Here is a 16,469-nt window from a genome sequence, read left to right as displayed (position 1 = left end):
AACTACAGCACAAGGTCACTAAGTAGTATGTTCAAGGTCACACAGTTAGCAATAAAGCTGGAATTTGATCTGGCAGCCAGGCTCCCATGCCTCTGCTGTTAACCCCCAGACTTCTCTGGCCCCCAGCTTCATAGGCAGGAAACTGAAACAGACAGAGCATGGGGGTCTTCAAACCACCCTCAGCCAGTTTTTCATCTGATCCTCAGGGTAAACCTGTGATGTGAGCAGGGGAGCCTTATCCCCACTTTAAAGATAAAGAAATTGAGCCATTCCAGGAGTCTCCAAGGTGGGATGACAACAAAACCAGCACTCATATCTTTGATTCCTTGTCCTGCGCTCTTTCCTTTTACCACAAAGTAATAGAGGAACAATTTCACTGTGCAAACTAAGCCAATAATCCAGGTAGCCTCACATGATCACTTTAGAGAGTATCATTGTACCCTTAATTAAGCCACACAAAATCAAGGACACATAAAAATAAAGATAAAACAATTTGGCTAAATTTAAAAATAAGCAAGTAGAAACAGGTAGACCTGTATCTCCACCAAACATTATCAAACTTGATTTGACAGCAGTGCAAATATAGACCAAATCATCGGAAATTTCTCCTGAACTAACAAATAAATATACATAAGAAAAAATTTCAAAGCCACAATGTAGTCTGTTAAAAGAGATGCTGCCATAGAAATCAGGAACTCTAAAAGCTCCAATACATCTATAAATATTACATAGTTACATTTTCAAGGAATGCAAAATGATTAAACATTGATAAAGATATTCTGAATCTTTGTAAAGTATCCTTTTATTTTGTTCACTATGTAGCATAATCTTCAGCACCTCAAAATTACCTTTGATGCCACAACTTCCCTATAATGAAAATGAACGATAAAAGGAAAAGTAAGTTGTCCATTGTTATAAATTTTGTTACTGTTTTATTTTCTCTAAGAGACATGGTAGGGTTGAGTGAACACGCACCATTGATTGTAAGACTCACTAGGGGCAGGAAAGAGATTAGGAAAATTCAGCCAGAAAGAGGAAAAAGTTAAAGCATGATTCAAAATTGATACATGATTTCAGGTAAAGAAACAGAGCCAGGATATGAAAAACTAGGAAAAGGGCAATGATTGTCAACTCTCTCTCTCTAAGTCAAAGACGAACGACCACAACTGGCCTTAGAATTCCAGGATACACTTCCAGAAAAGCTGTTCGAACTGAAATTGGTCAGATGGGAAAGTGATTAAAAAAAAAAAAAAAACCTGTCTTTCATAGCCTTAATAAGAGAAAATGGAAAATAAAGGAATGGAAAGATGGAAGGGGAGGGGAAGAGAAGCAGGAAGAAAGAAAGTAGAAAGACAGTGAGGAAGGGAGGAGAGAAATAAACACATGAGAAAACAACAAACACTAGTCAGTTCAGAGAAATTAGAAGCATAATATCAGCCAAAGGCAAGTCCACACATGGAAGAAGGAAGGCAGGGAAGAAGGGAGAGAGAGGGAGAGATGATAAATAAACAGCAAAATATCCATCAGTTCAGAATAATTCCAAGCATGGTACCAACAGAAGGCTGACCCTAGATGTCCCCACATGACATGAGCTTCAGAAGCTTCTTTGCAACCTGATGTTTTATCCAGAGGACTGCAAGTGCTCCTCATCAGAGTTGCCTGCATACACACCTTGAACAGAAAGGAAGGCGGCTCCATCCCGATTGCTGTTCTGAAGGCTGCATTTGACTTGCCCGGCATCGCTGAGTTGCACGTCATGAATTATCATCTCAGAGATGAAGTTCCCGCCCTCTTGGTAGCTTGCCGAAGTGAAGCGGTCACTGGTGATGATGGTCTCATTAGGTGTCATGCTCAGCACCACTGTGCCTCTCAGAGCCCACATGACGAGCTTCCAGCCCTGGGAGATGGTGCAGTTGAAGCGAGCCTCCGAGCCCTTCAGGGCTGTGACATTCTTGGGACCCTCTATGATTTCACTGCTGGATCCACAGGCTGAAAGACAACCAGGTTTGCAGGTGGTGAGGGGATGACTCTACAGAGGTCAGCTGTACACTGTAGCCCTTCTGTGTACCAGTCGGGACCATCCAATGGCTCAGACTCCATGTCCTGCTGGTCCCAACACCAGGGCTCCCAGTAGATCAGGAGATGCCAGTGGACAGGAAGCCATGGGGACAGGAAACCACAGCCCTCCTTTCCACACCCCCAACTCCACAGTCTATGGAAATCCCAGCAAGATTGGGGATGGGGGAAGCAATGCCCCGCCTCCAGAGGGAACATTCCCTGAAGTATCTGACCCCAGCCTGTCCAGAGAGCCACCACTAGCCCAATTCTGTTACTTCAGGTAAGTTCTTCAGCCTCATTATGAAGTGGGAATTTTCCTCCCATTGAAATGGGGAAGACAGATGATTTCCACCTCTGAGATTTCAAGGCTCAAAGCGGGGAGTGGAAGGAAGTGTCTCTTTGCACAGAGAATGGAGACCCTAGCTTGCCATGATCATGGTCCACCACACCCCCCCAGCACCTTTAGGACAGACCTGTCACTGAGGCAGGTCTTTTCCAAAGATGAGAAGAGACCCATGTGGGAGACACAGAGAGGGAAAATACATAGAAGGATGTTGGAGAGCGGGATCCCTCAGCAAGAACACTTGAGGGAGGCATTTACAGCCTCATAGAGTCTCACAGCATCTAGTGTCCAGTTTAAAACTCCCACACATGAGCATGTAGTTCCAGGGCATAAGACTGTGGACTCCGGAGCGAGTCCTGGCCCACTGGGCAAGTTATCACACTTCTCCTTGACCACTCCTCTCACTGTAAACCAGGGGGGGTCACTGGTACTGAAACCCAGAAGGGTGCTGCAGGGTCTCCCCAGGTACAGGTCCTCCCCTCCCCCACCCCCTCCTCCTCCTTGTTTGTAGAAAAGCTTTAGCCTTCTAGGCCTTGCCCAAGTCCCAAAGAACAGATTTAATCAGAGAAGTGAAAACACACACACATGAAAACAGTCAAACAAGACAAAATATTAATAGTTTAGCCATAAAACAAAGTCAAGGACCCTTAGCTCCTCCTCCAGAGCTATTGATCATTTGTTGTTGTCGTTCAGTCACCAAGTCATGTCTGACTCTTTGCCACCCCATGGACTGCAACACGCCAGGCTTCCCTGTCCTTCACTATCTTCTAGAGTGTGCTCAAATTCATGTCCACTGAGTGGGTGATGCCATCCAACCATCTCATCCTCTGTTGCCCCCTTCTCCTCCTGTCCTTAATCTTTCCCAGCATCAGGGTCTTTTCCAATGAGTCGGCTCTTCATGTCAGGTAGCCAGAGTATTGTAACTTCAGCTTCAACAACTTTCCTTCCACTGAATATTCAGTGATTTCCTTTAGGATTGACTGGTTTAATCTCCTTGCAGTCCAAGGAACTCTCAAGAGTCTTCTAGATAATGTTCTGAGCCAAATTCTTGAGTTGTTCTGCAGAGTCCAAAACCCCCACCAGGTGAAAGAAGTTAGCTGCTTGCTGCTCACAAGCACAGAGACCACAGACCAGTTGGAACCAAAAGGCTGATAAAATTGATATCTGAAATACCACCCTGTTTTCTTACCAATCAGAAGAATGTCCATGAGCTGCTCATGTACTCTGTGACCTCCCCGCTTCAACTGCCTTTTAGCCATCAGGGAGTTTGGGTCTTTTGAGCATTAGCTGCCTGTTTGCCTCATTCAGCACCTGCAATAAATGCTGTATTTTCCTTCACCACAACCTGGTGTCAGCAGTCTGGTTTGGCTATGTGCTGGGCGAGCAGACCCAAGATTGATTTACAGTACCGCAGCAATTAGTTTTAAGAACCAAATGAGACAACCCATGCAAAGCCTTTACAATGACACTCAAGCATTCAGGAAGCAGTCACTATTATGTGACTTGCAAGAAAACCAAGAAAATCATAGAGGAAAGTAAAATTATTTCCTTCACACTTTTCACAGCATTGTACTTTTCCCTCACCAGATGCATTCTGACACTGGCTTTAACTGAAATGACAACTTCTAACTGGCCTTCCCCAGGGAGGGGACCAAGACCACTCTAGCTCACAGGAACTCAGGCAGAATCACTCAACACGGAGTGTGTTCTGCTCCTGAAGAACTCAAGAGTCTTTCAGTCATTTAGTTGATTTTCTTATCACCAGGAAAAGCAAGGTGGTGGCCAGAGTTTTCCTAGACTTTCCCATGTATGTAGTAATAATTCAAAGTAGAACTTGCATAGCAACCAAGAGTCTTCGCGATTTCTCATCTTCTGCCTCTAGTGTGTGCTTGTTTGTTTTCCTTTGTTTTTTTGGATGCACTGGTCTTCACTGCTGCAAGCAGGGACTGCTCTTCACTGCAGTGCATTTGCTTCTCGTTGCAGTGGCTTCTCTCGTTGCAGAGCACAGGCTCTAGGCACGTGGGCTTTGGTAGTTGCAGCATTGGGACTCAGTAGATGCAGCTCTCAGGCTTAGTTGCTCCGAGGCACATGGGATCTTCCTGGACCAGGGATTGAACCCGTGTCCCCCTCATTAGGAGGCAGACTCTCAACCACTGGACCACCGAGAAAACACCCCTCTTATGTTTTAATAGTGAAGAAATGAAGACCAGCAACATCTCGGGATTTGTGAGCACAGGGATGTTGCTGGGACATAAACTCAGTTCTTTGCACTCTGAAGTTTCCCTCTTCCCACTCTTTCCTCTCTGATCTCAGAGTTTATGGCAAACAGAGCCCTGGCAGCCCACACCCTTGGTTTCTTCTCAGCCACGCCTGCCACCATCAGTAAAGACTACATGTTCCTATCACCTTCTGGAACTGTAGGCTCCCCCCTTCCAATCTTACAAGGTCAAGTTGTAAGGAAGATTCTAAAGGAATCTGATTACTGTATGAAAGATTTCTGGGGAGGAACCTCCCTGCCCATCACTCACTGAAGTACCCAAAATGCACTGCAGGGGATGTGCCCACTGCAGGGCAGGTCCATTGGAGAGGATAGGAGACAGGGACCCAGATGCCTGCGAGGTAGAGTCAAGGAGGGGGCCCCCAGGCTTCAAAAAGGCAGAAATAAAAGAAGATCAAAATTAACTAAACTAATCCCAGATAGGGATAAACACGATCACTATTCTTTATTTTGCCTCTGGGCATAATAAAAAGAGAAAAAGTAAGATCCTAAATAACCGCTCAGAGTGGGTCTTCTCCCTTAACCGTGGGCGTATTTCTCTGATCCGAGGATCCCTCTGATATGGGATTTTTTTTTTTTAAGGGGGGGAGGGGCGGGGAAAGCCCAAGGAAGGAAAGTCAGAGATTATTCCCCAGGGAAGCCACAGCCGCTGTGCCAACTTGGATCTTTCCATGAGCCCTGAATCTCATCTTAGGAAGAAGCACAAAAGAAAAGAAAGGGCCAAATCTATACTGCGAGGAAAGAAAGACTAGACACACTGTCATACTCCACGCTATGATAACACCATCCTTCCCCATTCAGACTCAGGTCCGTGTGAGCAGATTGGAAGACAGCCTGCGGGGCTGGGTGTGGGAGGGCAGGGGGTGAAACCCAGGCTTGCCCTGCCAGCATCTCAGTCCAGGCCACTCCAACAGGATTAAGCAAAGCGTCTGAAACCCTGGTCCCATCACTGCCTGGCACCAGGGAGGTTATTCACTCCAAAACCGCGCTTACTCTAAAACCCTGCTCACTCCAAAACAGTCTTTAAATTCCCTGTGGACTGCAGGTGGGAATAAGAACGCATGAGGGTCCAGACCTTACTGTGCAGGGAAGCAAGAGCGAGGGAGGGACCTGGGCCAAACGGAGACTTCCCATTTGAACTTGGCCTTTAAGCTAAACAGGAGGCACCGAACCCTAATCACTAGACCCCTCTGACATCATTGCCAGTGATCTTTGCTACCACCACAAACTGACTCCCCCCAGCTCTGCCCTGTGACTCAGAAGCTCTATTTTAGGTGACGTGAGGCCCTGAATTCTCACTGCTCCTCACCTGCATCCTATCAGCTGTGGTGTGTAACCTGCCCCACACATGACAAACATGAGAAAATTGTCTCAAACAGTCCCCATCTCGATGCAAAACCTCACCTTCCCCTTTGCTCTTTCAGTTTGTAGAGCAAAGGACCAAACCACAGGCAGAGCCATAGGAATGAACCATCAGTGTCCCCACCCACCTCGCTCGCTGAAGTGACCAGCTCTGGGGGTCACCCAACACCGAGTCCTCCCCTGCCAGAGTTGACCCACTTGTTTGAGGCTTGTCATGTCTACAGCCTTCAACTCCAAATGCAGGGCTCCTGCCCTGCCCCCACCCCGACCCTTTCTCTCCTCCTGCTTTGCAAATCCCACTCCACCAAGCATCTCCATGTAAATGACTGGCTGCCCCTCAGAATTGAGAAGTTCCCCTTCCAACTAATTGTGTCCTAAGTGTGGAGTCCTGCCCCAAGGCCACAGAAGTGGAGCCAGAACCAAGATCACCTCCAAAACTGATTGAACCCTTTTGTACCATTGCCCAAAACCCCCTTGATCATCACCAACCAGCTCCCTGACCCCACGTTAGGCAAAAGTACCCACCCAGTGCTCACCTATAGTACCCTACTACTCACCTAACACCAACCTTCCAGCAGGAATTTTCTTTGTCTTGAGGTTATAAAAATTGGCTGCTAACCCACAAAACTATTGACTATCCCTGGTCTGTCAAGAGGTCACCTCACTGTACTCGTGGTATCCACATTATCTCTGCTCTTTGTTCTTAATAAACTCGCTCCCTTCTGAAATTGCCTGTGTCTGGAAACTCTTTTCCAACCCATGCTTGAACTGCCACCACACTAACATCTGCAAAACTAAAATCACTCACACAGGAACATGTGGCCAGCTGCCTGGCCCCTTCCAGTCCTCCATGGATAGATCCTGAACATGAGTACCATTCTTCTACAGTGATTTCTTCTCAGCCCCCTAGGGTAGCAGCTGGTGTCTCCCAAGCATGGGGGGACAGCGGGTCTGCCCAAACCGACCCCTCTAGTCTTCCACTCACCTCTTCTCAAGCTTCCCTCCTGTACCTGTAGACCTCTAACCTGCTCCCATCTGTTATTTAACATTGGAAATGAATAGAAAAGCAGACAGTTAAAAGCAGAAGGGAGGGATTTCCCTGGCAGTCCAGTGGCTAAGACTCAGTCCACCCAATGCAGGGGTCCAGCCAGTGCAGGGATCCACCCAATGCAAGGGGCTCAGGTTCAATCCCTGGACAACTTGATCCCACATGACACAACCAAGACATAGCCAAATAAAAAATAATAATAATGATAAATAAATAAAGAGGAAAAAAGACAGAATGGAGCAAGGTAAATAAAGTGGAGGGGGTGGAAGGGAAGGGCCCTGGTGAGGCAGCTCCAAAGGTGAAAATGGAAGTCAAAGCATATCAAGGCAGGGGACTTGCCTACTGTTCCAGTGGTTGAGACTCTGCCCTCCAATACAGGGAGTATGGGTTTGATCCCTCGTTGGAGAGCTAAGACCCCACATGAAAGAAAGTGTTAGTCGCTCAGTCGTGTCCGACCCTTTGCAACCCCATGGACTGTAGCCCACCAGGATCCTCTGTCCATAGGGTTCTCCAGGCAAGAATACTAGAGTGGGTTACCATTCCCTTCTCCAGGGGATCTTCCCCACATGGGGATCGAACCCCCATCTCCTGCATTGTAGTAGATTCTTTACCACCTGAGCAGGGAAGCCCCTAGGATCCCACATCCCTTGCAGCCAAAAAAACAAAACATAAAACAGAGGCAATGTTGTAACAAATTCAATAAAGACCTTAAAAACAGTCCACATCAGAAAGACTTTCAAAAAAAAGAAAACCAAAAGGAGGGTTGGGCCATCAGAAGGAGACTGAGGAGTGAGGAAGGGGTCTGGAGGTGGATCTGAGCTGCCCGCCGCATCCTGCTGACCGCAGCAGGGGGGTGCCAGCATCACTGTCGCCACCGTCACCCAAGACTGCTCTCCACGTGGCAGCCAGACAGATGTCAACACGCCAATATGATCGGGTACCCTTCCCTACCCCCATCCCAGACTTTGTTTAAAATATTTCCACCCTTTAGAATATAGACCAGATCATCCTTAACATTATCATGTCTTAAAACCCTGCTTAGTTTCACATCCATTTCATTTTTCCCCAACTCCACCCTCTGACCACCAGATCATCTTTCATCTATCAAACTTACCAGCTCTTTCTGGCTCCCTTTGCACAGGCAGAGACTGCCTGGAGAGCCAGTCTCATTTACACCTCTGCTCCCAGCCAAGTAGTCTCCCCCTCAGGAAGCCTTCCCAGACCACTTTACACAAGTCAAATTATCCAGAACAGGATTTTGAATCAGTGAAGCACTTGTCACGGCGGTGATTTCATATTGATTTTTCTATTAGTTGATGTCTAAGCTCTTGGTTAGCAGGGACTCTGCCCGATTTTGCACATCCCTGTGCCTGCAACTAAATGGCACATAAGAGCTCCAAGTGAATATTCACCAAGTGAAGAAACAGGATGGTCAAGTTCTGTATAATCCGCCACGCTGGGTGTAAGGTGGAGAGGAGAGGACTGGCAGGAGCCCTCTGCGTACACATGGAGGCTGCCCTTAGCTACTCAAAGCTAAGTCTAAAAAAGAAGGAGTCTTTACCCAAAACTTTTCAAGCCTCCTAGGGGGTCAGAATTTTGCAATGGATCCCCACCCACCATGGGGCTCTAGAATTTACCCATAATCCTCACTGGAAGGGTTGACGCTGAAGCTGAAGCTCCAATATTTTGGCCACCTGATGTGAAGAGCCAACTCATTGGAAAAGACCCTGATTCTGGGAAAGACTGAAGGCAAGAGGAGATGGGGGCTACAGAGGATGAGACAGTTAGATAGCATCACTGACTCAATGGACATGAATAAATTAAACTCTGGGAGACAGTGGAGGACAGAGGAGCTTGGCATGCTGTAGTTCATGGGATCACAAACAGACTCGACTTAGCGACTGAACAACAACTTCTGCCCTCTTGGAATAGCCACACCCAAGCCTCAACCCAAGCCAATCCTGCCTTCAAAACAGAGTGAGTGAGTGAGTGAAGTCGCTCAGTCGTGTCCAACTCTTTGCGACTCCATGGACTGTAGCCTACTAGGCTCCTCTGTCCATGGGATTTTCCAGGCAATAGTACTGGAGTGGATTGCCATTTCCTCCTCCAGGGGATCTCCCCAACCCAGGGATTGAACCCGGGTCTCCCACATTGTAGACAGATGCTTTACCATCTGAGCCACCAGGGTAAATGGCTCAGAAGAATTGTAGATATGGAATTTAACAATTTCCTGCTAAGCCATTGGAAGAGGTTTTTGCCACTGTGACTGAGAAAGTCATGTGGGAGCCATATCCTGGAAATATGGTTGAGCCTGGTTTGCTACTCCCACGAGTCCTTAAGCTCTGCACCCCATGAGTCCCTAAGTTCTGCACAAGCAGAGAAAATGTCTTCTTTCCAGCCTACAGACAAATGCACATCAAGCACCTAAAAAAATGCTTAACACCCTGCACAAGACAGAGGCCGTCCAAACATCTCTGTCCCCAAATACGTGTTAACATCCCAGAGCCAGCTTCCCTTGTCTTAATGTGTAAACACACCCAAAACCAACATTTATGGAATAGTCCTGACTGCACCTCACACACTCTGATCATCCCTGTACTATTTTATTTCTGTTTTAGTTATGTTTTCACTGCTGTCATAGACAGAGTTTAAAACACAACAACAACATTATCTAGCCCTCTGAAACAGAGTTTATAGGTGTATATCAAAGTCAAAGCATTAGTCACCCAGTCATGTCTGATTCTTTGCAACCCCATGGACTGAAGCCCCCCACGTGCCTCTGTCCATGGGATTCCCCAGGCAAGAATACTGGATTGAGTAGCCATTTCCTCCTCCAGGGGGGTCTTCCCAACCCAGGGATAGAACCTGGGTCTCCTGTATTTCAGGCAGATTCTTTACAGCCTGAGCCACCAGGGAAGCCCATAGGTGTGTTTGGTACAAAGCAAGCAAAATATCTACACAGCTAGAAGTCAGAATAACAGTCTCTCTAGGGAAGGGGTGGGGGAGGGGCTAAAGGAAACATTTGTGAAACGTTCTTGGGCTCCTTGTTGATACACAAAAGTGCTCAGTTTGTAAAATTTCATCAAGCTGTACCTTTACGACTTGCACAATTTTCTGTATTCTTCAATACAGCACCTTAAGATCACTGCAGTAGGAATACCCTGAGGAGTTTAGAACTAGCTAGGAAAACATGAAAAACACACCAGAAGCAATGAAATCAGCACAAGACATAGTCAAAAAAAAGCTGAAGTATAAACTGGTTACTTTAAGCACCCCAGGATCTGCACTCTCCATCTATTGCGATGCAGAATCTGACTGGGAGACCCTGGTCTGGGACACCTGGAATTCATTCTGATTGACACCCTGGGAAAGTTCCAGGCTGAGAAGGAGCTGTTGGGAGGACCAGGAGGTCTCACAGGCGATGGGCCCCTTACTCTGTCATTAATGGGAAATAGGATGATTGTCCTGAAAACTGCAAGGTCAGGAAGGCTTCAGAGAGGAAGTGATGCCTGAGTCAGGTCTTCCTTGAAGACCAGGTAGAATCAGAGGAGAAAGTTCAGGCAGGAGAATGTAATGCTCTAACAAGAGCAGTGACTTTGGGAAGGGACCACAGCAAGACTCCCAAGGCGAGGACCCCGCAGTGGAGGATTTGTGGGCTCACAGGCACATGAAGGACCTTTCTGGAGTAGGGCTGGCATGGCAGGCAATGGACCCCTCTGAGTGGTAAATAATCTGCCTGCGATGCAGGGGACTGGGTTCAGTGCTTGGGTCAGGAAGATGCCCTGGAGGAGGGAATGGCAACCCCCTCCAGTATTGGAGACTTCCATGGACAGAGCAGCCTGGTGGGCTACAGTCCCTGGGGTCACAAAGACTCGGGCACAACTGAGCACACGCAGGCACAGGCAGGAGGAAGTGGAGGGAGGATGGAGACCCATTTCGAAGAGCTCAACAAAGAATCTTTGGGCAGCCATGCTCCCCAGGGCCCACTCCAGGTGCCTTCTGCCCACTCCAGGAGGATACCCCAGAACATCCCACCAAGCTACGTGGTCCCTACCTGCCAGCACGGCCAGGACCACCAGCACGGCCAGGACGCCTCTCTCGGCAGCTCCCTCCATCTCACATGTTCCTCCTCACCTGGGAAAGCAAAATAGGCAGGTCACAGTTGGTCCCCTTGCAGAGACCCAAGGGGACCCTCCCAGTGCGCATGTGTCCCTGGAGAGATGAATCAGCACTTCTCAGCCTGATCAGCAGGGGCACCAGCCCCATCTGGGAACTTGTCGGTGGTTTGATTACCTGGTGGTGGTGGTTTAGTTACTCAGTCGTGTCCGAGACTTTGCCCCATGGGCTGTAACCCACCATGCTCCTCTATCCGTGGGATTCTCAAGAATACTGGAGTGGGTTGCCATTTCCTTCTCCAGGGTATCTTCCTGGCCCAGGGATCAAACCCACACCTCCTGCCTCGCAGGGAGTCTCCTGCATTGCAGGTGGATTCTTTACTGCTGAGCCACCAAGGAACTTCTTAGAAAAGCAGATTCTCAGGCCTACCCTGGACCTACTGGATTAGGTCTAGGGGGTGAGCAGGAAGAATTCTGCCCAAAGTTAAGCATGGGACCAATTCTGGTACATACTCATGTCTGAGAATCACTGTATTAAGTGATCTTGCTCCCAAGCCCATGCATAAATCATGGAAACACCTACTATGCTCTACAATGACCACAGAATCACCGACTGAGAGGTCTGAGTGTGGGTTTACTGTTATTCCCTTCCATTATATGGATGGGAATGGATGCTCTAATCACTGAGAAAAAACAATCCTACCCACAAGTTTACATTATCAGAATAAAAATAGCAAAATGAAGACCTAGATCATAAGCTTATTAGAAGGTGTTAAGAGGTATGAAGACAAACAGTGGAGAGGAGTGTGTGTGAGGGGGTGTGGGGGATGTGCTGGCTGATGGTTCAGAGGAGAGATCGGAGAAAGGCTCCCAAGAAGGTGTCCCATGAGTAGGGAAGGTGGTGAGGTGACAGGCAGGTGGGTAAGTGCAGAAGGGCCTCCCAGGCTGAACAGCAGGTGCAAAGGCCCTGGGGTGAAACTGTGCCTCTGTGTTTGTTTGCGGAACTACAGAGAGACTCTGGGGCCTGGGCAGAGAATGAAGGTGAGTGGAAGGGGAGCGGTCAGCATAGACCAGGTGAGGCCTTGCTGGCCCCTTGCAGCACAAGGCAGTCTTGTCATGCACATATCTCAGCCCATCCTTTTTTTCTGTGATAACCCTCTTGCTCACTCCCTGTCCCCTCATTTTTAGTTTTATTCTTTCCTTCTCCCTGGGACAGGCCTGTCCAAGACTGTCACCAGCACTGCTTGGAGCATTTTAGTCGTCCACTGAATGTATTCTGAATTGTCTCTAGAAACACCTGCTCCTCAGCCCCAGGGAAGGGGCTCTTTATTTCACCCATCCTTAGCACAGTGACCTGACCTGCCAGGAGTTTTCACTCTGGCTTTGGCATCCACACAAATTTCAAACCTCCACTTGGGGGATACAACCCATCCCCCCAAATTGGGGGGCAACAGGTTCCATCAGAGACCCTGCACAGGGTTCTGTGATGAACTGACCCACCCACCCTGGGATCCATCCTGTCTTCTTTTACAGGACGTAGGAGGCAGGCCCCACAACAACGCATAAGCAGAAATACGAGAACTGAAATAGACACAGGTAATAACTGCATCACCTCCACCTGTGAAAGGCGCCACATACAAGCTGCTGAATCAGAGTTGGGGTGGGAAGGATTGAGGACCCCCGGGCCTGTGACCCCCTCTTTACATGGTAGCATGTCACTGGTTGCTCACGAGATCACGAGAAGGAATGTGGGATTTCCCCCTTCTTTGTTTTCTGATGACTTTGGAAAGTAAATTTCAGCCTGTGTAGGAAACCATGTCCACTTGTGTGCAATTGTGTCGTGTAAGGGGTCATGGTACCTGTGCAGCAGGAGCATCCCACCTCAGCCTCTTCCATCATCGAAAACAGACTCAGCAAATCCCTGCAAATATGCTTTGATTCCAAGCTTCCGGAGAAGGGCATGGCTACCCACTCCAGTGTTCTTGCCTGGAGAATTCCATGGACAGAGGAGCCTGGCAGGTCTACAATCCCTGGTGGTCCCAGAGTCAGACATGACTGAAGAACTAACACTTTCACTTTCACCAAGCTGTCCAGCAGCTGAACACAAACTAAAATCATAGGCTTCCCAGATTGATCCAAGATCCCAAATTACCAAGCACCAAATAAATCATTTACTAATTTTTTCAAGGTTCGATGAACACAAGTGGACAAGTCAGTTGCTAGGGGAGTCACCTAGAATCTAGGCCAGAGCAGAGGATGGAGGAGAAATTGAGCTGCCGAGTTATAAAAGTCACACATTTTACCAAAAGCAATAAATGTGAAGTGTGGACCCAGCATCACTGAAACTGCAGCAAGAGCTTAAGATCCACCATGAAGTATTTCTAATCACTGATGGTCAGGGTCACTTGAGCTGCCAACTAGGACCAGATGACAATTCACTTATTCTCTGTGTGACAGAATGAGGCCATTCCTAAAAGCTCAGCATCAGCCCCCCGGCTGGGGTATGGGAACACCCCAAGTGCTACAGGAACCCAGATGTGGATTTGTGAGCAGGCCCTATTCAAAGGGTGGGTATAGAGAAGAACTGTCATCAGGTTGATTTCAAGTTGTAACTGAGCTCAGACAAGTCCCTTTAATTAAAGGAAATCTCTGCCAGGTAATTTGCAAGTTCATATCTTGGTGGAGTAATTTGAGATTTCACTTCTTATTCATTTTATTACAGAAGACTTGCATTACCTGCTTTTAGTTGAAGAACTGCAATGTTAAAAGTCTCAAATCTTATTAAACTGCATCAGGACAGGATTTAAATACCAACCACTCTTTACTGCCCAGACAAGGCAGAAACACTGAGCAGACCCATCTGCACCCAGCAAGCTCGTCATCTCAGGAAGGAAATTGTTGAATTTGATCATCTGATTTATTTACCCATAACACACACACACACACCCTTTTGGCTGGGTTCTTAGAAACAGCCTGATACCACAAAATTCAGGGGCTGCAGACATCCTGTCTTTAGGCATCAACATAAATTCTAAACCCCAAAACAAGGAAGACAGTGAGAATTTAAATGCACACAAGGGGCTCTCTGCAAACCTCTGTGCACATACAAAGGCACCAAGGCGCCTCCTCCACCCAGTCCCTCAGCTCAGGGCGCCCCCGTATTCAGAGGGGCGCTTACTCTGCCAGCAGATGTGGGGAGTCTTAGAACTTCCAGAGATTTAGAGCAATTTCCCTTCCATCAACCCTCTCACTGGGGAAAGATATGTGTGTATGCTCAGTCACTCAATCGTGTCCAGCTCTTTGCGACCCCATGGACTGTAGCCTGCCAGGTTCCTCTATCTGTGGTATTCTCCAGGCAAGAATATGGGGTGAATTGCCATTTCCTCCTCCAGGGGATCTTCCCAACCAAGGGATCAAACCTGAGTCTGCTGCATCTCCTGCATTGCAGAAGAATTCTTTACTGCTGAGCCACTGGGGAAGACTTGGGGAAGAATAAACGGCATTTAAAGTCTGTCCAATGAATAACAGGCATGCCAGGAATTTTCCAGCGGAGTCTCAGCTTTCAACGCAACCCAAGAACAGCTCCCAATGAAGCTAGAATTGAGAAACAGTCTAAAATTCCTACACTCACAGGGCATCCCGGTGTTTTCATTTTAACTCTGTGGAATTTGGGAAACAGATATGCCTCAGATTGCTCTTTCCCCCAAGGCCAGCTAGCAGGCCTCCAGGAGCTAAGCACCAGCTCCCCGGAGGAAGCCGGTACCTGCGGGGAGTCCACTGGCCACACACCAGGCCCACGGGGTGTCTCACCTGTGGCAGGTGGATCTGGCCCTCAGGCCTTCAGCGAAGGTTCTCGGTCCCCTCTTTCCTGCCTCCGAGCTCTCCCCACACAAACGCAGGAGCAAATCTGTCGGCCACTAGAGAATCTGGACGGTGCTCAGCTGTTACCAGGAAGTGGCTCACGTCACAGGCCGAGCACACAGAGGTGGCCTCCCGCCTCGGGCCCAGAGCAGCAGACTATCAGTTAATCATCAGCCAGCCCGAGGGCCGGTCAGACGGACAACGCCCCGCCTCAGGGCCACGGCTGCCCTTCCACCTGGCTTCACCCCTGGTTCCCGCCCACGAGCTTTCTCACCCAGCAGAGCCAGGCCCGAGCCCTCCTGCCCCAGCGGGAGGACAGCAGCCCCTTTCTGCGCATGGTTGTGGATATAGATATGGACGCGGACCCGGCCGGCCGCCAGCCAACCTTGCTCCCTGGGCTGCGGCACAGGCTTGGGGCTGGCAAAGCCGGTTCCTGCTCCCAGCCAGGTTCCTCCACGTCCACAAGAACAGGTTCTTTTGTGAAAGAAAAAAAACAAAGTCCTGAGGGTGAAGTCCTCTGGAGTAGAGCCAGCTTTAAAAGTCAAGTCCTGTTTCCCATGGAGGGTTCGCTGGAGAACTGCTAAGAGGTTTTCTACAGACGTCCCAGACCCCAGCCCCTTGGAAGCGAATCAAGGAACTTCGCTTTTCAGAGCACTGATAATTCCTAAAAAAAAGTCATCCCCCCAAATCATGAAGCAACATCGTACCAAATTGTCTACTCTCTTACGGTTCTTTCTGAGTTTCTGGCTGCTCTCCATCACCTTCTAATCCAGTCATGGAACTCAGGGCAAAGGTGTGGATCTTATACTGAGAGTAAGACCCTGGAAAGCAAGGAATATGGGAGAAACACTGTGCCTTCCAGATGAAGGGATTCGGAACACACCACCCCAAAACATGCCGCTTTGGCATAAAGATTATTTTTAAGCTGAAGATTGAGATGCAACAGATGCAAAAAAAAGAAAAAGGGAAAAATAACCTTCTCAGAGCTTTCCTTTTCTGATTGAAAACAGCACCTTCTGGGAAATTAGGTTGCCATAAATTTCTCTCCAGGGTAGGTCTACTCCCAGAAGAGAAAACACAAATGACCTACTCCCAGTCCTGTCTCCAGGGGAGTTTATGATGCTAAGGAAGACAGAAAGACCATTCATGCCTGCGTAGACGAATGTCACCACAAACTTCTTAACTCCCATCTATCCTAAAAAAACTGTGTTTTTTTGCCTAAGATGACTTTTCTCAACCACTTCCTTTCTCCTAGTAAGTTAGCTATGCAAGTCTTTAACCATTCAGTGAGACAGTTACCTCCTTTGTTGGCTCCCATATGCATACAAAATAAACATTTCTCCTCTTAATCCAGCTATAGTCAGTTTAATTCACAGGCCTCAGGCTCAGAACCTAAGAGGATAG

At 48.1% G+C, this 16,469-nt stretch overlaps 1 protein-coding gene across 5 annotated transcripts in view; it reads right to left on the bottom strand.

Annotated features, from left to right (window-relative positions):
- IGSF5 (immunoglobulin superfamily member 5) overlaps positions 1-15,179 on the bottom strand; it is a 54,796-nt gene extending 39,617 nt beyond the window's left edge. For 3 of the 5 annotated variants that reach the window (NM_001206778.1, NM_001206779.1, NM_001206780.1), the window contains 3 exon segments: positions 15,015-15,179; positions 11,144-11,223; positions 1,672-1,989 (listed from right to left, as the gene is read on the bottom strand). In NM_001206778.1, the coding sequence (NP_001193707.1) occupies positions 1,672-1,989; positions 11,144-11,204 (379 nt within the window). In that variant the 5' untranslated portion in view covers positions 11,205-11,223; positions 15,015-15,179. 5 annotated transcript variants of the gene reach the window in all.
- Positions 15,180-16,469: the final 1,290 nt, after the last annotated feature.

The sequence above is a fragment of the Bos taurus genome, chromosome 1, assembly GCF_002263795.3.
Source record: "Bos taurus isolate L1 Dominette 01449 registration number 42190680 breed Hereford chromosome 1, ARS-UCD2.0, whole genome shotgun sequence".
Classification (NCBI taxonomy): Eukaryota; Metazoa; Chordata; class Mammalia; order Artiodactyla; family Bovidae; genus Bos; species Bos taurus.
This window is presented reverse-complemented; position numbering and strand designations above follow the sequence as displayed.